The following is a 27,984-nucleotide window of genomic DNA, read 5'->3' on the forward strand; positions in this document are numbered from 1 at the left end:
TGTTTTCATTGACTTTATATTATTTCATAAGTCCTAAAAAAAAGTCAAATTTATAAAGTTAAAAAAAAAAAACTAAATTATTATAGGTCATATGACTAAGAATTTGAATTCACTTACCATTATGCTTGGCTAGAGTATCCAACAAATTTTGATTAAATTATGTTTCATCGTATCTAAATAAATTTTAATTGAACTGTGTTTGATGATAAGAAATTGTAAAAAAAAAAAAAAAAATCGAAATTGTAAGTACTAAGTACTATTCAACCCAGGCGTGTTATTTTACAATTGGTTTGTGAGTTTCAGTTAATTCAACTAATAAAGTCTTTGATAGTTAAATAAAAAATTTGGGGTTCAATCTCCGCCTATACGAATAACCAATTAGTGTCTTGGTCTGTGATAAAGAGTTATCATTAAGAGTGGACGTTAAAAGTTGAAACTCTCTCTAAAAAAAAGTTTTCAATTCGTTTAATTATGTCTTTTAATTAAATTAATTTTTTTATTTTGGTCGTTATCCACGTTAGCAATTTTCATTCAAGAGATAGTAGCAAAAACTAAATTGACACGACATTGAAAAATTAAGGACCAAATTAACACAATTGAAAAGATATTGATCAAATTGAAATATAGTGTAAAGTGTAGGGATCAAATATGTAATTTACCCTAGTAGTAATTAGTAGGCATTTATTATGATTATGCTTGTATGTGAAATTATACATTCTAATATTAGGCAAGTATAACAAGTTTAGGTTTTGGACCATGTTTCTCTTCTCTTTTTTGGTGAGTACAGTTGTGTCCCTTTTGTGTCATAGGGTCTGTTTGGTTGAAATGGTGGAAAAGTAAGAGGATAGAAAATGAGAGAGGATAAAAAAGTTTTTAGTTTTCCTTCATGGTATTTGGTTTGAGAGTAGAAAAGTAGAGGGATAGAAAATATAGTTTGTATAAATTTAGTTTCATGTCCTTAATAAATAAAAAGAAAATAACAAATTAGAAAAAAAAAATATGGATGAACTTTTTTTTTTTTTTTTGCCATGAAAAGTAGAAAACCCAACATGTTGTAGTATGTGGGTGTGTTAGTCCAAAAATTTTCTAACCTGTTTTCTCCTCAATGTAGGGAGAAAACACCTGGGCTTCACCAATTTTTTTTTCCTCTCCTCCTTCTAATCAAACACCCACTAAAAACATTTTCTCTCTACTTTTCTCTTCTTTTTATTTCTATCCTCCCTATTTCACATCCAACCAAATGGACCTTAGTACGAGAAGAGGAAACTATGCTAGTTCTTTGAGTGAAGAAGAAGAGGGTCAATGTAGTTCACCTCAAATCTTCAGGCAAAGTTCTCCTCATCTAAATAAGAGGGTGTAAAGGTGGATCTGAGTAATAAACATCAAAGGCAAATGCATCTTCACTTGGCCTGTCCTTAATATAGAGGCGATGGCTAGAACTTTTAAGCCATTGTGGAGAACTCATAAAGGGTTCCATGTTCAAGATTCACAGCTTTTGTCACAACTTGCCCACGTGGCAAGTTGTGAGTGATGAAGTTGTGAACCTACTACTTTTACTTTATCATTCACAACTCGCCACGTGAGCAAGTTGTGGCAAAGTTGTGATACTAGTATTATTTATATGCTATTGGTGTGGTAATAACAGACCCACCATCTTTATTCCATCATTCATAACTCACTATGTGGGCAAGTTGTGACAAAATTGTGGTACTAGCATTATTCATATGCTATTGGCATGGTAACCCACCCATGAAAAGAAAAACAAAATGTGAATTAAGAGTTGAGTAAAGGTTCTTTGAAAATGAAGGATAAACAATCTACAATGTGGTAGAGGAAGGGAATAGCAGGAGAAGGACAATGCAATATGATCTCAAGACTATAGAAGCTACATCAATGGAGGCCAGTTACCAACCTGTCGAGAACAATGAGTTGTCTAGCTTGGAATTGTCATGAGCTTGGGAACCCATGCAAATAGTTCAAGAGCTCGTTACTTTTTTACAAGCAAAAGATCCCATAATCGTGTTCTTATCGGAGACTTGGCCAAATGAAGCATGGTTGGTAAGAATAGGGTGCAGGTTGGGTTCTGATGGAAAGTTTGTAGCTAAGGGTGAGACTCTAGGGGGAGGTCTGGTTCTCTTTTGGAAATTTGCCCTCTCTATCTTTGTTGATTCCTACTCATTTGAATCATAAAGATGTTATTGTAGATAAAGGCTCTGAGAATGCTTGGAGGCTAACTAGCGTGGGGTCAATATGAGTATAAATTTGATAACTTTTATTACTCTAATCAATAAAAAATTAATCGTAGGTTAGAGTTGGATTCTATCTCAAATATAAAAATATGTATATTCTTAATAATTTGATTTGTCCAGAATTTTTGGGTTTCCCACCTTAACGCAAGAACACCCCAATCAATTCTCCTCCCCCATTAAGTTATTCCTCTCTCCATCAAACCGCTTCATTTTCCTCTTTAATTAAAAAAATTACACTTTTTTCAATGTTCTTCAATTTTTTTTTTTTTTTTTTTTGGTTGGTGAAATTGAGCTTAAATTAAATAGAATTAAAGATTAGAAAGTCTAGAATAAAAAACACCCCAAGCATAAGCTAATAACTGGTACAAAATACAATGAGAAGGATGTGAATACAAAACAAAACTATCACTTGAAGAATATTCTTCCTTGGCCAAAGGTGGATCCATGGATGTGAGTTTTTAAAATATTTCTTAAATATTAATTTAATGCCTTCATGATTTTAGACTTCCCTCTTTAACACCTCTCCATCAATCTGGTTTATTTGCCTCATGACATTAATTTTCTGAGTACTACAAGAGTCACAAACTTTTTTACAAAAAATTTTTACAAACTTCTGATGTGGTGAATGGTTATTGGTAAATAAAAAAATAATGTTAATGGTGGGCCTAGATGAAAACCAATAAAAAGTTGACTACATCACCAGTTTATAAAAATGTTATAAAATAGACATTTGTGGCGGTAGCATTACTCTATTTTTTTTTTTTTTTTTACCTTTTTTTTCATTCTTCTCCATTATTATAGCATTATTTCTTTTAACCTTGTTTTCATGCTTTTTCATTAATTAAATTATTTTTTTCTTTTTCCTTCTTCGTTCTCTTTTATTGTTTTCTATTCCCCCCGCACCCCCCCCCCCCCCCAAAAAAAATTTCTCATCTCTCTTTTATTTTTCCTCTTACCAACCATTTATTAATTTTCTACTCAATGGTGATTAATTGATGCTTCAACCCTCCTCCCCTTCCCCCAATTCAAGCTATTATTTTCTCCATCAAAACTAATAACATCAAATTTTTATTTCCTTCTTCTGATTTTCTTTTTTTTACGACATACTTGCATTGAATGCTCCTCATGTTCCTACTCCCTTATTTCCAATACCTCTCCTTAAATGCCTTAGAAACACAAATAATTCTCAGCCAAAGGCCTTGTAGTTGAATTGGCCCCTCCCTATATACAAAGTGCTGGGGGGTTTAAGGGAGAAAGGGTTCGAGTTGCAGGATTAGCAGCATGTTGTAATTATTTCTCAAAAAAAAAAAAAAAACACAAATGATTCTCTTAAACAAACGAAAAAGGTTTGGCTCCAAGCACAAATAGAAAAATGACACTGTATGCACATGACTCACTTGATTAATTGGACTAAGCAAGTCATGGATAAATGTCATCTTCCTATTGATGGTTAGAGCCCCAAACTCTGTCCAAAACAAAAACTGATATAAATATTAGGAAAGCGTTAAAAGCACTAGGAGTTTTAGTGTTTTACTATAATCTGATGTAGTAAAGCTTGTAGTACTGTAACATTACTCTACATACACTCAAGTTTGTTTTGTTAAATCCAGCTAAAATGAAATATTCTTTTGGCATAAATAATTTGTAAAAGATGATTAATTCTAATATATTAACTTGCATAAATTGTAAAGAAAAAAAAAATCTAGACCTTTACAAATTAATTACATATCCCGCACTATGTGACTAGTATCATATGATAAAGAAAGTATTTAGCTTGGTTGAGGTGGTTCGAAGTGGGTGTTGCATTCAAGGGAATTATTTCATATCGTAATTTTATATTCTTATTTTTCTCCTTAGTTTGATTGGAAAACAAACATATGGATAGGTTATTTTCTTTCATTGGGGAGATCTCTTATTATACTTCTGCATCTCTTGTGCAAGTTGCTTTCTAAAATTAATGCCTTGTTGTAAAAGTATCTTTTTATATGCTTTGCTTTCATTCATATATTTTTTATTGATGTATCACGCGCGCGCGCGCACATATATGCGCTGCAAGTTAGGATTGTTTAATGAAGAAATCTCCTAAAAAACTGTTTATTGATCTGTTTGTTTTTGAGAAAACAGAGTACCTTGACTTGCTTAAGAAGGGCCTTGTTGTTTTATTTTCTATTTCTTTATTTTGAAAGCTTATTCCATACATAGAACCGTTTTAGGATCTGTTTATTTTCATGGAGTATCTTGAATTGCTTCTGAAGTGTCTCGTTGTTTTGTTTCCTATTGCTTTCTGTTGGAAGCTTATCAATATATATATATAAAAGCAGAGACCTCATGCGAAAATGCATGAGGTCCTGCCATGTGGCACTCTAAACTCTCATTTAGTCTTTTTAACCTTTTTTACATTAAATTTTTTAACTGTAACCTAATAATTTATGGTAACTTATTTTTACTGTTACAATTGTAATCTTCTAAAAACAATAGCTACATTGCCAAAGTAGATGAAAGCCCAAGCCCATAAATATTGACTCAACAATTAATTTCCCTCCAACATGTAGCTGAAAGGCTACAACCTTTGACCCACCCCAACTTTAAACCCCCACCAACGTCATAAATATTGACCCAACAATTAATTTCCCACCAACATACAACCTTTGACCCACCTCAACTTTGAACCCCCACCAACGTGTAGATCATATGATAACCCAAGCTGAACAGCCCACCAACGTGTACCTCAAAAGCTAATCCACGCCAACTCTGAACACAGCTCAAAGGCTAACCCACGCCAAGGCTGACCCACCCACAGTTTAGTAGATGAAAGCCTAAATATTTGCACACAAACCCTCTTCTTCCTTCGCACCTGTAGATGAAACCCAGCCAAGAATTTCAGTCACAGTGAACCTCTGTTTCCCTATACAAAAACTCTTCAACTTCTAACAAAACAATGGTTTCCATTCCAACTCAGTGATTATCTGAACAAACACTCTTCAACTTCTAAAAAAAACAACGGTTTTCACTCCGACTCGGTGATTATTTGAAGACATAAATGCAGGAGCTTAAAAGATTTCAGCGTTTAGTATTTGGGCCTTCAATGCAGCCACTTCCAACCAACTATACAATGCAGTTAACACCAGGTAAATGCCACCTGATTTATGAAATTGAAGAGTTAGTTTCATTTAATGTTTGTTTTGCATGTTGTGAAATTTGTTCTTTTATATATCTCCGTCTCCTTATGCCTCAAAACTTATGCCACTATAATTTATCACAATTCATTTCAGAGAGGTATGTTTACTTTCTTAATTTTATGTTCCTCTTAAATAGTTCGTTTATTAATTTTTTTTGAATCCCAAAATACTATGTTCATTGTTATGCCACTATAATCTTACATTTCATTTCACATTCATTGTTAATTTCATGTTTCTCTTCAATAGTTTGTTTATTGATTTGTTGTTACCGTCGGCCTCCAACCACAAGGAAGCTTTATTTCTTTTGCCGTCGCACCGCCAGAGCAATTATTGGGTAGGTTCCTTTGACTCTCTATTGATTCGAATTTAATATCATTTATCATTGATTGCTCTGCCTTGGCAAATAACAGTTGTGATGGAAGACATTTGAGACTTGCTGGCTTAGTGTAGACATTTATATTTTGTACATAGAAATTTGTTGGCAAAAGAAAAGTCTTAGATGAATTTTTTGGGACAATAATATGTAGTGCATAGTAGTTTTTCTATATTCAAGATTTAGAAAAGCTTACAGAAATGTTCAAAGGGCTTAAAAAGATTTGTAATACCGTATGCAATATACTTGGATCAATGATGATTTAAATGTAAATCTTCTTTTGAAAATGGATTTTTTTTATTTTGTGTTTTAATAATTTTCTAACTTATACATTTTTTTTTTCACACTTTTTTACTGTATGAAGTTTAGCCATTAGTAGTTGAGTTAATATCTACTCATCTCATCTCTTTTATCAACTACTAATCTCTTAGGTGTTAAATATCATGGGAATTTTGATTGGATTGGTTTTGATTTAGATATTTGGGGTTAGATTTATTTATTTTAAATAATTTAATTTTTTTGTAATTAAGGTACATATTTAGGTTAGAAGCAGTTTTGTTGTGGGTATTCTGTAAGATTTGGTCTGATTTGTAATATATAATTGCAAAACTTCTATTCAGTCATAAGTTAATCTTTGACTTGGGAGGGGAGAATGTTCCACATGGAAGCCTTTCAAAATTGGATATGGTATTGAGCATATTGGACAACTGTTTTACTTTAAGCTTTTCAGTCTGTGGGTCTTAACATTTTCAATTAGTTAAGAGAATTTTTTTTCCCAATTTCCTATGGGGCTTCTTGAATGCTGAAAAAAAATGTTAGAAAGACAGAGAATTACCATTTCTATTTGCAAGATTTGGGGGCTGTGCAAGCTTGAATACAATATAATTTAGCTTGATTTATTTTTTTTTTTTTTTTTTTTAGCTTTTGAGGAAAATAATTTTCAAGGTTCTTTTGTTAGAAAAGCATTAGATTTGATAGATGACTTGGTCAATTAGGGATCACACCAAAGCTCTAAGTGTTGCTACTCACACTAGGTGAATATTGAACATTATTCAAATTCTTTATTTATCTTGTGTGTGTGTGTTACATTGGTGTTTCAACATTTGATAGCAGTACTATATGCTTACAACAAAGTTATTTTTGTGTTTGATTTACTTAAAAGATATGTAACTATAAACCTCTATTATTATTATTATTATTATTTTTGATGAACTATAACCTCTATCATAAAGTTCAGTGGTTTGTCATGCACATTAGAATGTCTAATTATCAAGAATTAGGTAGAGTGGAAAGAGTTAATGCACACTGTTTTGTTTCTTCTCTACAAAACCTTCCCAATGTCAGCATAGCTTTACCATGGTTGCTTTTTCTATTCAAATTACCATCTAACCTTTTTAGTATGTCTATATTTTTTTTAAAAACTGTTGAATCAGCGAGGGTTCTTCTTGGATTATTATTATTAATTGATGGGTCAATTATACTCTTTCTTGGATGTTTTGTTTTAATTATTGTGGCCCCATCCCTTCTTTGCAATAGTGACATCAAAAATAAACTGAAACGCCACACCCAAAGAAACAAAACCAGCCATTCTGCCATTTTTCCTGCCATTTGGAGAGGAATGTCAAAACAAAAACATCTCATGCAAGGGAAGATAAGTGACATCTCAGGCTAGCACCACCAACAAACTGACTTCCGTCACCACTGTACTTCTAGAATTGTCACCAGGTGATTTTTTTTTTTTTTTGTTAATTGCATTCTTTGTATTTTGATTTTTATAATTAAATAACAAAAACTTGCAATAGCTATAGTTTATGTTTACGTATTTGTTTGGTTTTGATTGAGGCATTTGGGCTAAATATGGTTTTGATAAGGGATTTGGAGAAAGATTGTTTATCGTAATTGATTACGGCTTGAATTTTACATATGCTGTGATTATTAGATTACCTAAATCTTCAATTATTTTCAATTTTCCTCTGATTTTTAGTTCAGTTACTTCTTCATTGTGTAGCCTTTGAAATGATTTGGTTTTGCTTGGAATATTTTGGATAAGTTTTTTAGGGTACTCAAACTTATAATTCGAAGGCTATAATATTACATTGTTTTAATTGTTTTAATATTTACATTGTTTATTGATTTGTTGTTTATTTAGTTTAGCCATCTTTGAAAATTATTTATAATTCAATAGTTGTTAACCCACAGACAATATTGATTGTTTGTTCCAAAAAAAAAAAAAAAAAAATAAAAAAACAAAAAAAATAAAAAAATTAAATTACAATTANTTTTAATTGATATATATTTTTATTTCTTTTTATTAAAATTTATGGTTGAACTATGATCTCTCTCTCTCTCTCTCTCTCAAAAACAAGTAATAAAATTAAAAATTAGATTACAATTTTACTTAACTATACATTGTCATATATCCAAAATAAAGTATCTTTTTTTAATTGATATATATTTTTATTTCTTTTTATTAAAATTTATGGTTGAACTATGATCTCTCTCTCTCTCTCTCTCTCAAAAACAAGTAATAAAATTAAAAATTAGATTACAATTTTACTTAACTATACATTGTCATATATCCAAAATAAAGTATCTTTTTTTAATTGATATATATTTTTATTTCTTTTTATTAAAATTTATGGTTGAACTATGATATTAAATTCTCTATATGAAATTAACATTAGTTAAGTTGATATTATTCTTCAAATTAAGTATTTAATATTGTATCAAATTAACCTTGATTTGATTAGTATTAAATAATTTTATTTAATTAATATTTACATATACAATGCTTCATATGAATTTTCATCTTAAGCCCCAAATTATGTTGAGCCGCCTATGCGCCCTTATACCTATCCCCTAAGGTAAAACTTTGACTACCTTTGACCAAAAAATGCAATATACATCCTTTAATTTTTTTTTTTAAATCCATTTTTTTTCACCTTGATTTTTGAAAAATCTCTTTTAACGACAAGATACTAGTAGGCATCCCATGGATCACACATAAGAGTGACCGAGGTAGCCCTCACACATTGAGATTTTTATTTTATCTCGACATTAACCCTCGCTGGTCATGGGTTTTTCAAAAAGATTTAAAGTAAGGACATTTTCCCCCTCTAAGATCAAAACCATTTATATCTAAGCACATGTACTATTTTAAACTAGCATGTAACCCATGTTTACACACGAGAATGTTCAATTGTAGTGGTACTATTAATGTTAAGCTTGGATTATTAAACATATAGAAAATTAGTTTGACCAAGACTTTTATATTTTGGAGTAATTATGTTCTCTAAACTTTACCTATTAATATATATATATATATATATAGATGCATGTATGAGATCATGGGACATATGTCCTCCAGATTGGGCAAGTGTCTTGTTTAATCTATGTTGTACATATTTTAAAGGGATAATCAAAATTAGGTCTTGAATATGGTCAGGCCCCTAGTGATGAAAAAAATGAGGGAGAGTGAATTGAGATGCTTTGATCATGTTCATAGATGGGTAGCTTATGCATTAGTAAAAAAAAAAAAAAAAGCAAGTTGATTCAAGTTGAGCAATAAAAAAAAAAAGGTTGAGGAAGACCAAAAATAACATTAGAAAAAATAGTAAAATACGACATGTCAATTAAATTTTTTCTTTTTTAAAGAAAATAAACAAACTAAAGTTAATTTTACCAATCATGATATGCCATATATTTACTTTTTTTTTTTAATTAAAAACTTTATTTACTTTATAAAGAATGTTAAATAAATACATAGCAAGTTTTGATTATAGGAACATCAAAAATAGTAGTACAAGGACTTATATTGGAAGTCCAAAACTTGTTACATTTTGTGTACAACTACTAATAATGTCATCAATAAATTTTGGACTTTACGACCTTTTGTGATTAAAATCTTGGATTTTTGCCAAGTATTTATATCTTTTTATTTAAGTCAAGTATAAATAAGATTGAAACTCTCTCATAGAAAAAAAGTATAAATAATATTTCTTCTAAAAATAAAAGTATAAATAAGGTGGACTTTAAATACTTTAAACCATAAATTATTTTGAAAGATAGTCCCCCTTCTAAATAAACCGTAAATAAGAGCATCCACATTTGGGCTTCTATATGCCAAATATTAGGAGCATTTAGCATTTGAGCCCCAAAACCCATCAGCAACTGGGAGTCCATATCTCATATGCAAAAAAAAATTTGAGATTTTGCTACAGTACCATCTCAAATGTAAGATGGTACTGTAGCTGGGTTGTAAAAAAAAAAAAATTTTTTAATACTTTTTTATATCGGCAATTTTCTCTCACCTCCCATTTTCCTCTTTCTTTTCTCTCTCTGCCTCTCTCTGTTTCTCATCGCCTCTCTCTTTCTTTTCTCTCTCAGCTCTCAAGCTTCTCTCTCAGAGCTCACGCCGAATCACCAAGGCAGATTGGAGCTCACGTCGGATCGGATTTCTAGATCGGCGTGGTGGCGAGGCTGGTGGCGTGGCTGCAATGGGCGCGGTGGCTGGACGTCAACGCGGTGGAGATTGGCTTGGAGACCGATGTGTAGATTGGCATAGAGACTGGTGTTTGGTGAGTTTGGTGGTGATGACATGGTGGCCAGTTTCTGGGTCTGGTGGCCGGCGTTTGGTTGGTTGGGTTGCTTTCATATTTTGGTGGGTTTTATTTTGGGTTTTTGGTTCCGGTTTCCAGCGTTTGGGTCGGATTTGGGTGGCGTTGGGTGGTTGGATTTAGGTCCGGTGGTTGTGATTTTTTCCGATGGGTTGGGGGATTTGTTCCGATGGTGGGTTTCGGTGTTTGCTGGGTTGTGTGTTTGCTGGGTCCGGTGGTTGTGATTTTCTCTGGTTTTTTTTTTTTTTGGGTGTTGACGGCAGTTTCTGGGTTGCCGGCGGTGGTGGTGGCAGCGGTGGTGGTGATTGTGGTTCTGACCAGAAGGAAAGAGAGAGAAAGAATAAATAATGTATAAATAATGTGTTGTATTGGATAATGGTAATGGTGAAATATATTATTTTATTATGTAAAAATATTATTTTAATAAGTAGGATTGAGATATAAAAGTTGGGATGTTGGAGAATTGTAAAATTATATTGTATAATTGATAAAGTGATTTTTTGAGGTGGTAAAATAAGATAGGATTTAGAATCCGGATGCGGATGCTCTCAGATATTATTTCTTTTGAATGCTAAACAATGTAGACTTGTAAAATTTTTTGCCAATAGTGCCAACGATCTAAAAATTCTAATATATTTTAATCCCAAAATATCTATCTTCAGAGTCTCGCATCCCTTTTCTCCCTCTCCATGTCTCAGCTCAGACCAAGCCTCTCTCTTCCTCTCTCTCTCTGTGTCTGTCTGTGTCTCTTATTCAGTCCTCACTCTCTATCTCAAGGCGGTAGTATTGTCTTTTTGGGTGATTTTTGTGGTGATATTGGTGTGGGTCTAGTGGTTTGCTTGCAAGGTCGGCGAGGATCTGATGGTCTGGTAGTTTTCTTAAAACATGAGTTAAAATATTCTTTTATTTTGCAGCGATTTCTTAAAACCCAAAAAGGTAAGTTTCTTTCGTAGTGGTGGATGTTATTTTTCTTTTGTGTGAATTTGATTGTGATTGTGATAGTGATTGGAGCCTGTGTTTGAGTGATATTTGAATGAATTTTGTACTGTTTCAATTTTGATAAGAAAATATTAGTAACTATTTAACTGAGTTATTGCGTTTGATTAGCTTTTTTTGAAGTTTAGGTTTGTTTAGAATGAAATTTTTTTAAGCATGTTTGTTGGTATGAGATATATTGGAAATCAGATCTAATTTTTGGGATCCCTAATCACTAATCAGTTTTACCCAAAGCTTGAATTTAGGGTGCGTTTGTATAAGCTGGTGCAAAACAGTGTTTTGGGTTTAAAATGAGTTTTGTAAAAAAAACTATGAGAAGTTGCTGTTGTGAATCAGAGTTTTGGGTTTTAAAAACGCTCTTTTAGTTGATGGTTTATGGCCAGATTCTGTCAGTTTTCAGGTGAAACCGTAGAACCGATAAACTTGATCACCTTGGGTTTATTTGTTTTTTGGATTACATATCTAGGTGTAGTTATTAGTTTCAAGCTGTTTGTTCTTACTTCCATTTGTGTTTTGAGTTATTTGCTGACCTGTTGATTGTTTAGTGCTACAGTTGATTTTTTAGTAGAACTAAACCTTCAAATTCTTTTATATATTTTTTGTTTGAGAGAGAGTTTCAACCTATTGCGTCCGCTCTTGATAATAACTCTTTTATATGGTTTCATGTTTGTTTGATAGTTCTGTAGAGGCCTTATGCTAAAGTTCTGTATCATTTCTTATATAACCATTTTGTTGAAGTTCCAAACCAGTTGAACTTCCAAATCGTGGTTATGTTTATTTGTCTTCTAAAGTTTCCTTTTAATTCATTCCTTTTATCAATTTTTGCATTGACGATCAATTTAGTCATTCCCCATCATGTCTGTACAAGGTTATTTGTTTTTTTCATCTTAAAAAGAAAGAAAGAAAGAAAGCAAAAGAATTCCTCTTCTCCATGCTGAATTGTGTTATGTTACAATTGTTATGTCAGGTAGAGAATTATGGTGGGATTTAAAAATAGGTACATGATTGTGGAAGTTTTCTTGGATCCTAATAGAGATCTTGCTGGGCATGATCCCATCATTATTACCCAATTTAATGTCTCAAAAGGGATCAAAGACAGCATTCTTGTAAACTTTGGAGAGTGTGGTCTTGCTTCATCACTGGGATCCTTCCAAGGTAAGTACCATATTGCCAGTTATTAGTTTGCCTTTTCTCTTGTTTATGCACACTTGCATTTTACTTTCAATACAGTGTCATGTCTTCAATAATCATTGAACTTGTTGTTTATGTGTAGTCAAGTATATGAATCCCATCACAAAGCTTTGCATCATTAGAGCTTCAAGGGAAGAGTACCAAAAGGTTTGGTCTGCCATCACCATGGTTAGGAGTATTGGAAATTGCCCTGTGCTATTTAACTTATTGGACCTAAGTGGTAATTCAAATAACAGAGATGGATACTCTATTGCCCTGCTGATAATGCTTATATATGTGTGTGTTTATCATAGTTTGAATTACTTAAATAACTTATATTTCTTCATGATTAGCATAACAAAGATGCAAATCTAATTTTATGTACTGCCATACGGAACTTTTTTCTGACAATTTATCAGATTTTTTCATCTATCAAAATGGAATATAATACCATTTTTTCCTTTTTGCTAGGGAGTATAAAGGCTTGTAGAAATGTAGCCTTGAAGTATGATGAGCTAAAATTTGAGCAGTACAAACTTGTAGTTGGGGCTTGTCTCGTCAATGATGCTATTCAGCACATGCAAAACTGTCTAGACAAGATCAAAGTTTTGGAGCACTGAAAGTATTGCTGAGATCAAATGGGGTTGGGGGTGGCTTAATCAATGGATCCCAGACTCTCAGCCCACCACCAATACATCGATCCCATTTAAATCCTCCCTCCACAGTACTCCACCCTCACATCACATACCGTTGGCAAATACAAAAAGAAAAGCAATACGTGCACATGAGCCATGTGTGTTGTGTATAAAAGCCACTTGACTTTGCTTTTCTCTTGGTCATTCTTCCAATTTGCTCAGTGTGAAAACGGAGACTAGTTCATAGAACTAAACCTTCAAATTCTTTTATATATATATATATATATATATTTTTTTTTAGAGAATTTCAACCTATGCCGTCCGGTCCTAATAATAGCTCTTTTATACGGTGTCATGTCTTCAATAATCATTGAACTTCTTGTTTATGTGTAGTCAAGTATATGAATCCCATCACAAAGCTTTGCATCATTAGAGCTTCAAGGGAAGAGTACCAAAAGGTTTGGTCTGCCATCACCATGGTTAGGAGTATTGGAAATTGCCCTGTGCTATTTAACTTATTGGACCTAAGTGGTAATTCAAATAACAGAGAGATGGATACTCTATTGCCCTGCTGATAATGCTTATATATATGTGTGTGTTTATCATAGTTTGAATTACTTAAATAACTTATATTTCTTCATGATTAGCATAACAAAGATGCAAATCTAATTTTATGTACTGCCATACGGAACTTTTTTCTGAAAATTTATCAGATTTTTTCATCTATCAAAATGGAATATAATACCATTTTTTCCTTTTTGCTAGGGAGTATAAAGGCTTGTAGAAATGTAGCCTTGTAGTATGATGAGCTAAAATTTGAGCAGTACAAACTTGTAGTTGGGGCTTGTCTCGCCAACGATGCTATTCAGCACATGCAAAACTGTCTAGACAAGATCAAAGTTTTGGAGCACTGAAAGTATTGCTGAGATCAAATGGGGTTGGGGGTGGCTTAATCAATGGATCCCAGACTCTCAGCCCACCACCAATACATCGATCCCATTTAAATCCTCCCTCCACAGTACTCCACCCTCACATCACATACCGTTGGCAAATACAAAAAGAAAAGCAATACGTGCACATGAGCCATGTGTTGTTGTGTATAAAAAGCCACTTGACTTTGCTTTTCTCTTGGTCATTCTTCCAACTTGCTCAGTGTGAAAACGGAGACTAGTTCTGAACATGATGCTAAGGTTGAGGATAAGTTACAGGTTGTTCCTTCAACTAAAACCAAAGCTCAGTGAGTATAAACTCTGCCACTCAATGACATGCTGCTTTGGAGTGGATATTGTCTGCCGAGGCTGGTGGTGATATTGTTTCATTTTAACTCATGTTTGTTTTTTTTTTGTTTTTTGTTTTTTTTTTATAAAATTTTTTAGGATGGTACTAGCAGAGATGAAGAGGACAGCTCAAACAATAACATAGAGGTTGAAAGCAACTTGGAGGGTGACTTAGAGGAAGACTAATATAGATCTAGTCATAATTCTAGTTGTTTAAGTTTAAAACAAGGTTTAATTTCAAGATTTCTTTGTATATTTTATATTTTAAAGTTTGAACTTATATGAATTTTTATCTTTCGATGGATCAATTTTTAGTAATTATTGGACTATTGTATCAATTTTTAGTAATTATTGTACTATTGTAACATAATAGTTAAACAAAAATGTTATAAAATAAATTAAAAATAAATAAATAATAAAATATTTCAAAAATTATATAAAATATTACCACGGATGACATAAACATTTGGTCGTAAATAACTTTATAGCGACGACAAAGTCCCTCGCAATTATAGAATAGCAACACCCTTTAACCTTTTGCAAAAATGTTTTAAGTGACAGATTAATGTTGTCACTATTATTCCTAACTAATTGCGAGGAGGTTAAAATCCTTTGCAAATAAATTTTAGCGACGTCATTATTTGTCTTGTTGTTAATTTGAAATTTGCAAATAACTAATATGCTACTTATGAGAATTTAGGAAGAGAATTATGAATTTTATCTCTCACTGATGATGACGCATGGATCTTCTTTAGGTAATTAAGCAATAGATGAGAACTAAGAATAGGGTTGCTCATATGTGTATTTAAAATTGTTGGGTAGATTGAAATTCAATGTTGTGGTGTAAAGGATTTGGCATATAGATAAGAGAAAGAGAATGAGTATGTTTTGGAATTTCGTTGATTTAATAGGTTTAATTTAATGCTATGAATCATTTTAAATTTTTTGCAAAACTTGTGATAATAGTCCAAGAAACTTTGTAATTCAATAGATGAAGATAATGATTGGGGTTGGGGGGGGGGGGGTGTTGAAGTTTGAAAACAAAAATTCATGAAATACACTAAACAATTAAAATTTCACTAATCCTTATCAGATTTTTGTTTTGTTTTTGAAAGTTTAAAAAAATGGGCTTCTTGTTAGATTTATTGTTGTCATTTGGGCTAGTTTTATTCTTGTTTGGGCTATTTTTGTTCTTGTTTGAGTTACCTTTTGTTGTTATTTGGGCTATTTCAATTTTTAAGGTTTAAGGGGCCAAAAATTATGTTTGAAGGGGCTAAGTTTAATTTTACATGACAAATTCTAAGTAGCAGGTTGTAACTGGTTGTTATTTATTAAACAAAAAAGTAATCTCAACGGTAAGTTCAAATTTGAACTAATAACAACTAACCACTTATGATTTGTTGTGAAAATATTGTAGATATAGTACTTCTATTAATTATATAATATATACACATTTTATTATTTTTTAAAACCTTAGGCCGGCCCCCTTTTGGGCCAGTACGTGGCTATGGCCCTGACTAAATGAATACACTAGCAAGGAATTTCGAGAAGAGATCCAAAAGGAAAATCAAAGCCTTAAACATTTGGAATGAAACAATTTTTGTGGTTGAATTTGTGTGTATTTTTAATGAATGGCCGATTTGATATCAGAAAAAGCATATATACTATGAGTTGCACAACAAAGGAGCCAAACAAAAACAAGCAGCATACATGCTGCTGTGTTGAGCACTCTTAGAGACTAGCTTTTGTCATTCGCTCATGAATTAGAAAAAGGGAATTTTAGCCAACCACACAACATCACAGCAAAATGAAAGCACGGAGATCAGAAGAAAAATGACAAGTCGTATAACTGTGTTTCATTGACTACGACATGTCAACTATTCTGTGTTGATTGTTGGTCATAACAATTTATTATAAAGCTACAAGTCGTGTATAGTCACTGTTGTAATTTCTTGTGCTCCGTTTGTTGTGTTAATGGCCATGGGTTATTACTTGATTAGTTAGGAAGGTAAGTAAAGTTAGTTATCAGTTAAAATTCTGTTAGCACAGTAACCATCAACGACTACTGGCTGTTAGCCTGTTAGTTACAAAACAGAGTGGCTTTGTACAATTTAATTAATCAAAATAAATACACAATAATTCATTCATTCTCCAACAAACCTTTAGGCTTATTTTTTAATAAAGGAAGCAAATATCAAGAACCATATGATTATTTGTCCAGTAAATGGTAGTTAATACAACAAATTTACCTTGAGAAAGGAATCATAATATTGCTTTTCCCACGGTTTAGTTATGTATTATCTTTTATTTTGTATACTGCAGATATATCGAACCACTTCCTCAAGGGTCATGAACTAAGTTTGAATTTGATAACATGATTGTTGGGCAAGCTATACCATCAAACTTTATCCTGGCAATTGAGAAAGGTTTTAAAGAAGCAACGAATTTGTGAGTAGCATCATGTTATTATAATATTGCATGAGTTTTTCAAAGTATTATGGTCATCTTAGCTTTTTATTTATTTTAGAAAGTATTATGATCTTATATCATACCATGGTCTAGTTTCATTGTGAATATGAATTGGTATAATGTTTGTTCTTGCATGTACAGGGGTTCACTAATTGGACATCCAGTCGAACATATTCGTGTTGTTTTAACAGATGGTTCTTCCCATTCTGTGGATTCCAGTGAACTTGCATTCAAGTTAGCCGCAATATATGCATTTAGACAGGGTATTCTCAAATCCTGCGTTCAGGGTGTAATTCCCTGTAAAATGGATTTAAATTGTCTCTTGGCGATTTGGGCTATTCTTAGCCTTTTAATTATAGTATAACCTAATTACTAGGCTTTCTTTTACTTCCATGCATTTATATTTCAATTTTTTGAAACAGTGCTATATAGCTGCCAGACCGGTAATTTTGGAGCCTGTCATGATGGTGGAGTTGAAAGTTCCAACTGAATTTCAGGGCACTGTTGCTAGTGATATCAACAAGTGAGTTGTTTTGTTTTAACCAGAATATCATAAAGATTTTCTAATGATTTTGTCTGATTATTTCTGTGCATTTATCACATGATAGGAGAAAAGGTGTTATTGTCGGAAATGACCAGGATGGAAATGATTCTGTGATTACTGCCCATGTAAGCTTTTTTCTTTTTCTTTTATATATATATATATATATATAACTTATGTATGCATATTTGTGCATGACTTGCATTTTTTTCAAGAAATTAATGGCAGAGTTTTGTTTAATCACTGCAAAACCTCAATGCTTGGGTTTCTTCTTCTTTTTATTTTTTTTTACAAGTAAGAAAAATTGTATTAAAAGAAGACTACTACTTCATTAAAGAAATGAAGTAGCCAGAAAAAATTTGTACAAGCGACAGAAAAGAAAAACAAAAAAATTATGTACAAGAAGAAAGGGAATATCAAGATTCCTTGGAATATCTAGATTTTGATATTGATTTTTTATTTTTTGGTTTTTATAAAAAAATAGTGAATTCTTTGGAAAAAAAGGGGCAAACCTCTGGTACACGGGGGTATACATATTGAACCAACCAAACATATTAGGATAGAATTCCATACAACAGAACTATGATGAACCTCAAAGCTCCATCTCCGTCATGCTAACAAATCATTCACTGAGTTTAGCATGAACTAAGAGACTCCAAATAAAGCAGAAACGAGAGACCAAAGCTCCCTAGAAATAGTGCAATGCAGAAAGAGTTGATTGATTGACTCCCCAGCCCCTTTGCACATAGCACTAATTAGCAATGATATTCTTGCACTTGCGAAGAATTTTTTCGTGAGCCACAGTCCAAGCAAAAAAAAGCTACCTCCTAAGGAACCTTGGTCCTCAAAATTGCATGCCATGAAAATCTGTTCTTGTTTCCTGTTGAATATCAAAAAATTTGTCTTAAATGAATAGAGGAAATAGTTTCTATGATTGGTTTTTAGATTTCAAAATAAACAATAATTTCTTGGCCTGTTCTCAAACATCTGGTCTGTCTGTCTCTGTAGCATATGGATGTTATATATCATGCTTTATTAAGTCTGGCATCAAGTAATCATGTATTCCACGGATCAAATTTTTTTTTTAAAAATGTAATAATGTAATTCTAGTTACTTTCCAGCTATCTTTTCACTAAAAGTTCCGCACTAACTTTGTTCATGACATTTTTATGAATTCCTATGAGTCAACTACATAAATTTTTTCTGCTGCTATGTTTCTAATTTCTATCTTACATCCTATTAACTGTAATCAATGTTTAATTTTTGCATGTAATGGTAGCATCTGATCTGTCCACAAACCTATTATTTCCTACTAACATCCATATTGATGTCTAAAGCTGATGATTTGATTTTAGAACAATGAGAACTTTGCTAATATGCTGATTTATTTGAGGAATTTCCCAATTCAAAACATTGGATTGTTATGCTAGCAAAAAACTAGTGCAAATCAGTCTGCCATCAAGCCAAATTGTCAATGTTCATTACGCTGTTGAATTCTTTGGTTTCAATAGTCATATCTTTCTCAGAACTCCTAATCAAAAAATAAAAAATGTTTCTCAGAAGTCATTTTGTTGTCTTCCCATATCCCTCTGAACAACATGTTTGGGTACTCAATGTCTCTTCGTTCAATGACACAGGTAAAGCAGAACACTGTGTAAGGTTGAAAGTTATCAACCATCTTGTTGGCTTTATTCTGTGCCAATTTGCTTGTAATTTAGCACTTAGTAACCCTGTATTTAGGTGGGATTCATATAAGGGTAGTATGTGAAGAGAGTGTAAAAAATTGCTCAACAATGTGCAAAGAAGCAGGGACTCACGGTTAGGACTCGCGGTTGACTTGCGACTTGCAAGCTGCCAATTGCTACACACGTGAGAAGCATGCGGGGAGGTGAAGGGTCACGCCAGTTGTCATACTACAGGACAAAAGTCCCAGGCTGGCCAAGCCATTATCTCGCGACTTGAACTCGCAACTTAGACTAGTCGTGAGGCCAAGCCGCCAACCAGTCATGTTTGGGAAAAACTGACTCTTCGTATTCCAAACACACACCACTATATATAAACCCTTATACCCACGAAAAGTGGAGAGCTTCCAGAGAGAATTTCGTGAGAGAAACCCTAGAGAAAAACAAGATTGCCTCATCCCTAATCTTCACTAAGAGACTCTTCAAATTCCTTTACTCTCTTCCTCTCCATTGATACATCCTTGAGAGGTTCTTGACCAAATCATTTTCTCATCACACTCACGTCTGTGAGAAGGTTCATTTGGTGTTAAGGAAAGCAGTTTGGAAGGGACCAATGGTTATTGGTTGATGCTATGGGTTATAGCGGAATCCGGTAAGCTAGAAAAGAAAAAGGTTCAGCGCAACCTTGTTGGAGTAGAAAGCTTGGAGGGCTTAGGTACATGGGTAGATTAGGCTTGGAGGGTTTATTGCTGTTTATGTATCCTAACTACATTTTCTAGTGGATTATTGACCGCTTGGAGGGCGGCGGAGAGGTTTTACGCCGAGGGCTTCAATTTCTTTTTCGATAACACATCGTGTGTTGTCCTTGTGTTTGCATCTCTCTTCCTTTATCTCTGCTATTTATTTTCTGTTGTGGATGTGATTATAATTGGCTTAGATTGTTTATCAATTCTGTGTTTGACTTATGTTCATGTTCCGCATATTAATTGTTTGATAATAAGCTTGAATTGATAATTTGTAATTTGGGGTCTAAACGTTCATAGTGTTTTCAACGCTATTTGAACTTTCACACTGTATTGTAAATGAAAATTTTTGCTTTACTTATTTCCCAGTTGAATTGTCTAGAATTGTCTTGTTGACCTCTTTGTCCCTATCCGTGCAGGGAAAGGGTGAATTTACAATGGAATACAAAGAGCATTCAGTTGTTTCTAATGACGTTCAGACGCAATTAGTTAATACTTACAAGGGCACAAACCCAGCTGACTAGTTGGGAATTTCAATTGAAGCATTTGCCTTTATATTAATTGATAGGCTAAATTTGTCTTGTTATAGTGATTTTTTAATTTTTTTTAGTCAACTTTACAAGGTTTTTGTGATAAATTTGATCCTGTGGATATCAATAAATTTTGAAAAGCAGAAATAAATTTAGGTGCCCATTTTTTTGTTTTATCCTGTGTAATACACTAATAATACTACACGACTTTCTAGTCGGACAAGCATGTATCATAATTCTTGACAGTGTATTGTTTCATAATCTAATATTTATCTTCATAGAGAGCAATACAATGTTTGTCCTGACTTTCTTGATGTTTGTTCCTTCAATTATACACATCAATCACCACAGATCTAGCCTATGCCATGCATGTATTTTCACATACATGAAAAGCTATAAATTCTGATTTTATTGGAATTCTACTTACGGGATAGCATATATATTTTATAGTGAAGCTGCTTCTGTTTGTCAATTTGTTTTGAGAATCATGCTGATTTGAGGATTTTATTTATTTATTTATATTTTTTGGTATGTACTACTTTGTACTATTCCGAAGTGTGTGGGTTATTTGTGGTGTGTGCTAAGAAAAGATATCAATATTTGAGTTGTATTTTCTCGATGGAAGTGATGCCTGCATGGTCAAATGACCCAATTTATATTTCCTTTTCTCCTTTGTTTCTCAAAATTGTGCGTTTTCTTCAACATTTATGTGCATATTGGAGCCTTGTTGCCCAAGGTCCTAAACAACTCTTTTTTAGTGCTTCATAGCTGCCATTATTTTTATAAAAATTCTTATAGATGACTGTACATAATAATATCTGTGAAGAGGTAAAGTATTTGGTCATGTAATAGTGGCAGATGATTGTACGAGTAAAATTGGATTAAATTCTTAATGCTTATAGGAGTGTGCATCTAACCACCAAGCCAATTCAACCCAACCCAACACCTAAGATTTGTTTTTTTTTTTCATGGGTTGATAAGTTGGGTTGGGTTTGGCCCGTTTGGGTTAATAACTTTTTCAACTCATCTAAACCTAACCCAATAAAATAATATTAAACCCCCCAAAAAAAATAGTTCAATAAAATTAACTCAATTAGTGGCTAAATTATTAAACCCAATAAATTATTATTATAATTCACATAATATACCTAATTATATTTTGATTTTTTAGTTTGATTTATTTTGGTATTTTGAGAATTAGTTTTGATATATTTGGAATATAATTTAGGTCTATTATGTGAATTATAATAATTTATTGGAAATTTTTTTTTTAAATAGTTTTAATAAAAGTTCAAATTTTTTATAAGATATGAAACATGTAAGCATAAGTGTACAACCCCACTAATCCAACCTAACTCATGTAGGTTTGGTTGGGTTGGTTTCTACATGTCCAATGAGTTGGGTTGGGTTGAGAATTTATCAACTCAACGTTGGGTTAAAAAAACTCTCCAACTTGACCCATACACACTTGTTATAACTTATTCAATCAAGGAATCCTTTTGGATCAACTTCTTTTCTATTTGTAAGGCCGACATGGGCATGATTCGAGCACAACTTGAAAGTAAAGAAACGAGACACCAATCTATTAACCGGAGGAAGGTTGATAGTTATCTTTTAGAGTAACTTAGGGAAGAAACCACCAAAGCAGTATAAAAATTTAATTATTGAAAAAGAAAAATGTTACCAAATGTTCTCTGTTCTCCAGTTTAAGAAGCTAAATTTTTTAGTAACAAGCAGCTCTGCACTATACAGTACTTTTAGTCATTTGGTTTCTGATATTACTTCCCCACCAAACTTCCCATTCTCCTTACACATGTTTTCCAAGGAAATATGTAAAATTTCACAGCGGATTCTTTGATGATTCATGGACATGCATATGAAATATGTGGGAGTAAGACTTCTGTCTAATGTACTAGAGCACTAGATGGGATAACTCTAAACAAAAAGAATGGCATTCTTATAGAGTAAAAGAGAGATGCAAGAATACAAGAACTAAGGAATTTGGTACACAAGTGTCCTTGGTGTCATGATGGACAATACATATAAAAGAAATTAGATACATGAATTATTACAACAGGTGTCCCAACAAAGTAATTTTTATTTTTTGTTCATGTGACATGAACTCTATGGAAATGAATTAATAAAATTCTCAGGAAAGAAACTGATTTTTTTTTTCAATTGCCCCATCCCTACTCCCTAGTAATCCACTATTACTTCAAGAAATTTTCAACACTGCGTAATTCAATCTAGTCCCTGTTCAATGAGGTACATTCTTCTGTCACAAAAAAGATCCATGACAACAACCCAAAATTACTAGTCTTAAAGCTAGAAACATACTTTGATTAGAATTTCTTGTGTAATTGTGATGTTCTTTGTAGGCCACATCCACTAGTCCAAACAAAATCTACAACTTTATTTATTTCTTTTACTTTTCTTTCATTCCAAGGTCAACAATAAGCTACAAAATAATGGGTTAGTTCTCCCCTTTGTATTGATAATTTCCAACGATGAAAGGCCACAATCCAGGCAGATTCATCCAAAATACCTTTGGAGTAAAACTGTTGCAATTTGATTAACTATGTGAATGTTTCTTGCAGTTCTGTGGGTAGCTCCAGATCAGGCTCAAATTTGCTAAGTGGTGAAAAATAGTGCTCTACCATGTCTTTGGACACTTGTTCCAAGCTCGGAGGATTCCACTGCAAATAAAACATGACAATTCAACAATTTAAATGTAATCGATGGACAATTATCTACTAATAATAAAAGTAGATTAGCAATATTGCCATCGACAAATCTGATTATCAACGATAGAACCCCAGTCTTCCACAGTACCTTCTCCTCTTACAACAACTTGGTTTGTTTAAAAAAAAAAAAGAATTTTAGATTGGATTCTTAAATGCAATATTTGCAATATTGCTACCCCACTTGTCCAAAAGGCTGATAACATAAGCTGATGATACCTTTGGTGCCTGGTCCTTGTCTAACATTTGTGCCCAAACACCCTTCAGAAAAAGTACAGAAAAAAAAAGTAAGTAACTAGGATCATGAGGGTTTGTTTTATTAAGAAGATAATCAGGAGAATGTATACCTCACAAAAATCTCTAGAAAACTGATTAGATATCCCTTGCAGTGACATTCGGTACTCACGTATCAAGCACTGATCAAGGGTCTGAAATCTACCTTCTAGTATCTGAGCCAGTATGGTGGTTAGGTTGTAATGCAATAGTTTCTTAAAGGGGGAGGAGGAGGGGACAAGGGGAAAAAGGCCCAGGTTCTGAGTATCAGGGACTCACAAATTTCAAAGAAACCTTCAAGCCTAATGGTGAACCTTCCTTAAGTCTCCTTAGGGTGGAAATGCACCATGCATCATTTGTTTTACTTGTCTCACTCTCCTGAGAGAATTGTTTAATTTAAAAATGCAATCACAACTCACAAGATTCATCAAGAAAAGTATAGGGAGTAACAATTTAGAGAAATACCCACATATTTTGTTTCATTTTATTACCATAAAGATGGTAATACTAGTATGCAACAATTACAAACTCATACAGTCCAACCTTCAGGATAGTACTTAAGAGACTCAACACACATTATATATAGATATGGTCCAACAAGTCAAAAGGAAGAAGTAACCAATTCAAGACACACTTCCATTATTTGTATTTTTTTCTTTATTTATTTATTTTTATACATGCTTTGGGTTGGTCTTGAACCCCTGACCTTAGCCTCCGTCCCATTCTTAAGTTAAGAAGTGTCATTTGAACAAGGGCTCATTGCCAATTCCATTATCTGTATATAATATGTATCCCTACAAAATTACCTTCCAATCAACTGTGAGGTAGCTAAAGACATTCATCATAATTCTATTAAGTTGTATTTTTTAAATTCAATAAAATGATTTTGGCTATATGGCTACTTCAATCATTCTAGCCACTTGTAAAGATGAAGATGACAGGAAGCATCTAAAGGGTACTCAGATCGACTAATTGAAAAGTGTCTCCTTGATGAAGCAAATTTTTTTAAAAATGATACAGTTCTCCAAGTAAAAGTTGGTATAGATATTTTTTCATTTAATTTTCCTTTTCTCCAGCGATATGGTTCCTCATGCCTAAGATTTTCTGTTATTTATTTATTTTTTTTTTGTACCATCAATTTTAAAAATAACAGAAAAAGATTTGAGTATGAAATCAGACATGTTGAACATTTTGTACCATACAAAGTATCGTGGAAATCTGTTATATTGTAATGGGTTAATACATAATGGTTCTAAAATAAAAAGAAATATGCAAATCAACATGTTCTTACCAAGGCATCGATAATTTCTTCAACTGTGTCATGGCTGAAACATTTATCAAGTATTTCAATCCTAGACAAAATTGCATAATAAATAGATCAGCATTTATATCTGCTACATAAATATTCACACACCTGAGGGTATAATAGACATACTTGTGAAGTACACTTATATTATCTAGCTAGATAAGGTCACTATATTTTTCTAAAGAAGTTTCAATGACAGAAGGATCATCAGTAGCCAATTTCCCAAGTTGTTCTTCAATTAATGCAAGCTTCTGTGGAAAAAAAGGAGGCAATACTATGTTATATAAACAAGAAAGATGATTAAAACGAAGAAAGGGTCCAACGAAGATGATTTTTGTGGTGATATTGGTGTGGGTCTAGTGGTTTGCTTGCAAGGTCGGCGAGGATCTGATGGTCTGGTAGTTTTCTTAAAACATGAGTTAAAATATTCTTTTATTTTGCAGCGATTTCTTAAAACCCAAAAAGGTAAGTTTCTTTCGTAGTGGTGGATGTTATTTTTCTTTTGTGTGAATTTGATTGTGATTGTGATTGTGATTGGAGCCTGTGTTTGAGTGATATTTGAATGAATTTTGTACTGTTTCAATTTTGATAAGAAAATATTAGTAACTATTTAACTGAGTTATTGCGTTTGATTAGCTTTTTTTTGAAGTATAGGTTTGCTTAGAATGAAATTTTTTTAAGCATGTTTGTTGGTATGAGAAATATTGGAAATCAGATCTAATTTTTGGGATCCCTAATCACTAATCAGTTTTACCCAAAGCTTGAATTTAGGGTGCGTTTGTATAAGCTGGTGCAAAACGGTGTTTTGGGTTTAAAATGAGTTTTGTAAAAAAAAACTATGAGAAGTTGCTGTTGTGAATCAGAGTTTTGGGTTTTAAAAACGCTCTTTTAGTTGATGGTTTATGACCAAATTCTGTCAGTTTTCGGGTGAAACCGTAGAACCAATTAACTTGATCACCTTGGGTTTATTTGTTTTTTGGATTACATATCTAGGTGTAGTTATGAGTTTCAAGCTGTTTGTTCTTACTTCCATTTGTGTTTTGAGTTATTCGCTGACCTTTTGATTGTTTAGGGCTACAGTTGATTTTTGAGTAGAACTAAACCTTCAAATTCTTTTTTATAAATATATATATATATATATATATTTTAGAGAGAGTTTCAACCTATTGCGTCCACTCCTGATAATAGCTCATTTATATGGTTTCATGTTTGTTTGATAGGGCTACAGTTGATTTTTGAGTAGAACTAAACCTTCAAATTCTTTTTTATAAATATATATATATATATATATATTTTAGAGAGAGTTTCAACCTATTGCGTCCACTCCTGATAATAGCTCATTTATATGGTTTCATGTTTGTTTGATAGTTCTGTAGAGGCCTTATGCTAAAGTTCTGGATCATTTCTTATATAACCCTTTTGTTGTCCAAACCAGTGGAACTTCCAAATCGTGGTTATGTTTATTTGTCTTCTAAAATTTCCTTTTATTTCATTCCTTTTATCAATTTTTGCATTGACGATCAATTTAGTCATTCCCCATCATGTCTGTACAAGGTTATTTGTTTTTTCATCTTAAAAAGAAAGAAAGAAAGAAAGAAAGCAAAAGAATTCCTCTTCTCCATGCTGAATTGTGTTATGTTACAATTGTTATGCCAGGTAGAGAATTATGGTGGGATTTAAAAATAGGTACATGATTGTGGAAGTTTACTTGGATCCTAATAGAGATCTTGCCGGGCATGATCCCATCATTATTACCCAATTTAATGTCTCAAAAGGGATCAAAGACAGCATTCTTGTAAACTTTGGAGAGTGTGGTCTTGCTTCATCACGTGGATCCTTCCAAGGTAAGTACCATATTGCCAGTTATTAGTTTGCCTTTTCTCTTGTTTATGCACACTTGCATTTTACTTTCAATACAGTGTCATGTCTTCAATAATCATTGAACTTGTTGTTTATGTGTAGTCAAGTATGTGAATCCCATCACAAAGCTTTGCATCATTAGAGCTTCAAGGGAAGAGTACCAAAAGGTTTGGTCTGCCATCACCATGGTTAGGAGTGTTGGAAATTGCCCTGTGCTATTTAACTTATTGGACCTAAGTGGTAATTCAAATAACAGAGAGATGGATACTCTATTGCCCTGCTGATAATGCTTACATATATATGTGTGTGTGTGTGTTTATCATAGTTTGAATTACTTAAATAACTTATATTTCTTCATGATTAGCATAACAAAGATGCAAATCTAAATTTATATACTGCCATACGGAACTTTTTTCTGAAAATTTATCAGATTTTTTCATCTATCAAAATGGAATGTAATACCATTTTTTCCTTTTTACTAGGGAGTATAAAGGCTTGTAGAAATGCAGCCTTGAAGTATGATGAGCTAAAATTTGAGCAGTACAAACTTGTAGTTGGGGCTTGTCTCGTCATCGATGCTATTCAGCACATGCAAAACTGTCTAGACAAGATCAAAGTTTTGGAGCACTGAAAGTATTGCTGAGATGAAAGGGGGTTGGGGATGGCTTAATCAATGGATCCCAGACTCTTAGCCCACCACCAATACATCGATCCCATTTAAATCCTCCCTCCACAGTACTCCACCCTCACATCACATACCGTTGGCAAATACAAAAAGAAAAGCAATACGTGCACATGAGCCATGTGTGTTGTGTATAAAAGCCACTTTGACTTTGCTTTTCTCTTGGTCATTCTTCCAATTTGCTCAGTGTGAAAATGGAGACTAGTTCTGAACATGATGCTAAGGTTGAGGATAAGTTACAGGTTGTTCCTTCAACTAAAACCAAAGCTCAGTGAGTATAAACTCTGCCACTCAATGACATGCTGCTTTGGAGTGGATATTGTCTGCTGAGGTCGGTGGTGATATTGTTTCATTTTAACTCATGTTTAATGTTTTTTATTTTTATTTTTATTTTTAGGATGGTACTAGTAGAGATGAAGAGGACAACTCAAACAATAACACAGAGGTTGAAAGCAACTTGGAGGGTGACTTAGAGGAAGACTGATATAGATCTTGTCATAATTTTATTTGTTTAAGTTTAAAACAAGGTTTAATTTCAGGATTTCTTTGTATATTTTATATTTAAAGTTTGAACTTATATGAATTTTTATCTTTCGATGGATCAATTTTTAGTAATTATTGGACTATTGTATCAATTTTTAGTAATTATTGTATTATTGTAA

General features: G+C 32.8%; 3 protein-coding genes and 2 long non-coding RNA genes across 8 annotated transcripts; 4 read left to right on the forward strand and 1 right to left on the reverse strand.

The window, feature by feature from the left end:
• The first annotated feature begins 11,058 nt into the window (after window positions 1–11,058).
• LOC136065469 (probable ribonuclease P/MRP protein subunit POP5) lies at window positions 11,059–13,455 on the forward strand. Of its 2 annotated transcripts, none has more exons than XM_065768678.1 (4): window positions 11,059–11,286; window positions 12,381–12,568; window positions 12,687–12,824; window positions 13,055–13,455. In XM_065768678.1, the coding sequence occupies exons 2-4, from the start codon at window positions 12,391–12,393 to the stop codon at window positions 13,201–13,203; spliced, it is 465 nt and encodes a 154-aa protein (XP_065624750.1). In that variant the 5' UTR covers window positions 11,059–11,286; window positions 12,381–12,390; the 3' UTR covers window positions 13,204–13,455. The 2 variants fall into 2 exon arrangements, with proteins under 2 accessions (XP_065624750.1, XP_065624748.1); XM_065768676.1 differs by having other exon boundaries at window positions 11,061–11,353.
• Window positions 13,456–13,480: 25 nt separating this feature from the next.
• On the forward strand, window positions 13,481–14,813 carry LOC112018518 (uncharacterized). The gene is made up of 3 exons (XR_002883613.2): window positions 13,481–13,749; window positions 13,984–14,455; window positions 14,595–14,813. It is a non-coding gene; the product is annotated as an uncharacterized LOC112018518 (long non-coding RNA).
• Window positions 14,814–16,507: 1,694 nt separating this feature from the next.
• On the forward strand, window positions 16,508–20,763 carry LOC136065471 (elongation factor G-1, mitochondrial-like). Its single transcript, XM_065768680.1, has 4 exons — window positions 16,508–17,227; window positions 17,387–17,487; window positions 17,573–17,633; window positions 20,350–20,763. Exons 1-4 carry the CDS (start codon window positions 17,213–17,215, stop codon window positions 20,452–20,454), a joined length of 282 nt encoding a protein of 93 aa, XP_065624752.1. The 5' UTR covers window positions 16,508–17,212; the 3' UTR covers window positions 20,455–20,763.
• Window positions 20,764–22,503: 1,740 nt separating this feature from the next.
• Window positions 22,504–24,976, reverse strand: LOC136065470 (uncharacterized). The gene is made up of 3 exons (XR_010627114.1): window positions 24,766–24,976; window positions 23,421–23,852; window positions 22,504–23,156 (listed from the first exon to the last, which is right to left on the reverse strand). It is a non-coding gene; the product is annotated as an uncharacterized LOC136065470 (long non-coding RNA).
• A 125-nt stretch (window positions 24,977–25,101) lies between these two features.
• On the forward strand, window positions 25,102–27,984 carry LOC112018534 (probable ribonuclease P/MRP protein subunit POP5). Of its 3 annotated transcripts, none has more exons than XR_002883618.2 (5): window positions 25,102–25,245; window positions 26,437–26,624; window positions 26,743–26,880; window positions 27,123–27,593; window positions 27,720–27,984. XR_002883618.2 is itself a non-coding variant. In XM_024051063.2 (4 exons), exons 2-4 carry the CDS (start codon window positions 26,447–26,449, stop codon window positions 27,269–27,271), a joined length of 465 nt encoding a protein of 154 aa, XP_023906831.1. In that variant the 5' UTR covers window positions 25,102–25,245; window positions 26,437–26,446; the 3' UTR covers window positions 27,272–27,711. The 3 variants fall into 3 exon arrangements, 1 of the variants encoding a protein (XP_023906831.1); XR_002883619.2 differs by having other exon boundaries at window positions 27,123–27,564; XM_024051063.2 differs by lacking the exon at window positions 27,720–27,984 and having other exon boundaries at window positions 27,123–27,711.

The sequence above is a fragment of the Quercus suber genome, unplaced genomic scaffold (assembly GCF_002906115.3).
Source record: "Quercus suber isolate HL8 unplaced genomic scaffold, Cork oak 2.0 scaffold_985, whole genome shotgun sequence".
NCBI classification, from domain to species: domain Eukaryota; kingdom Viridiplantae; phylum Streptophyta; class Magnoliopsida; order Fagales; family Fagaceae; genus Quercus; species Quercus suber.

Excerpts from the sequence above, each read along its gene's own strand:
- LOC112018534 (XM_024051063.2), top strand. The coding sequence starts at position 26,447 with ATGGTGGGATTTAAAAATAGGTACATGATTGTGGAAGTTTACTTGGAT. Across the intron at positions 26,625-26,742 it reads ATCACGTGGATCCTTCCAAG|TCAAGTATGTGAATCCCATC; the intron begins GTAAGTACCATA and ends GTTTATGTGTAG. Across the intron at positions 26,881-27,122 it reads TAACTTATTGGACCTAAGTG|GGAGTATAAAGGCTTGTAGA; the intron begins GTAATTCAAATA and ends CCTTTTTACTAG.
- LOC136065469 (XM_065768678.1), top strand. The coding sequence starts at position 12,391 with ATGGTGGGATTTAAAAATAGGTACATGATTGTGGAAGTTTTCTTGGAT. Across the intron at positions 12,569-12,686 it reads ATCACTGGGATCCTTCCAAG|TCAAGTATATGAATCCCATC; the intron begins GTAAGTACCATA and ends GTTTATGTGTAG. Across the intron at positions 12,825-13,054 it reads TAACTTATTGGACCTAAGTG|GGAGTATAAAGGCTTGTAGA; the intron begins GTAATTCAAATA and ends CCTTTTTGCTAG.
- LOC136065471 (XM_065768680.1), top strand. Across the intron at positions 17,488-17,572 it reads GTTGCTAGTGATATCAACAA|GAGAAAAGGTGTTATTGTCG; the intron begins GTGAGTTGTTTT and ends ATCACATGATAG. Across the intron at positions 17,634-20,349 it reads ATTCTGTGATTACTGCCCAT|GGAAAGGGTGAATTTACAAT; the intron begins GTAAGCTTTTTT and ends CTATCCGTGCAG.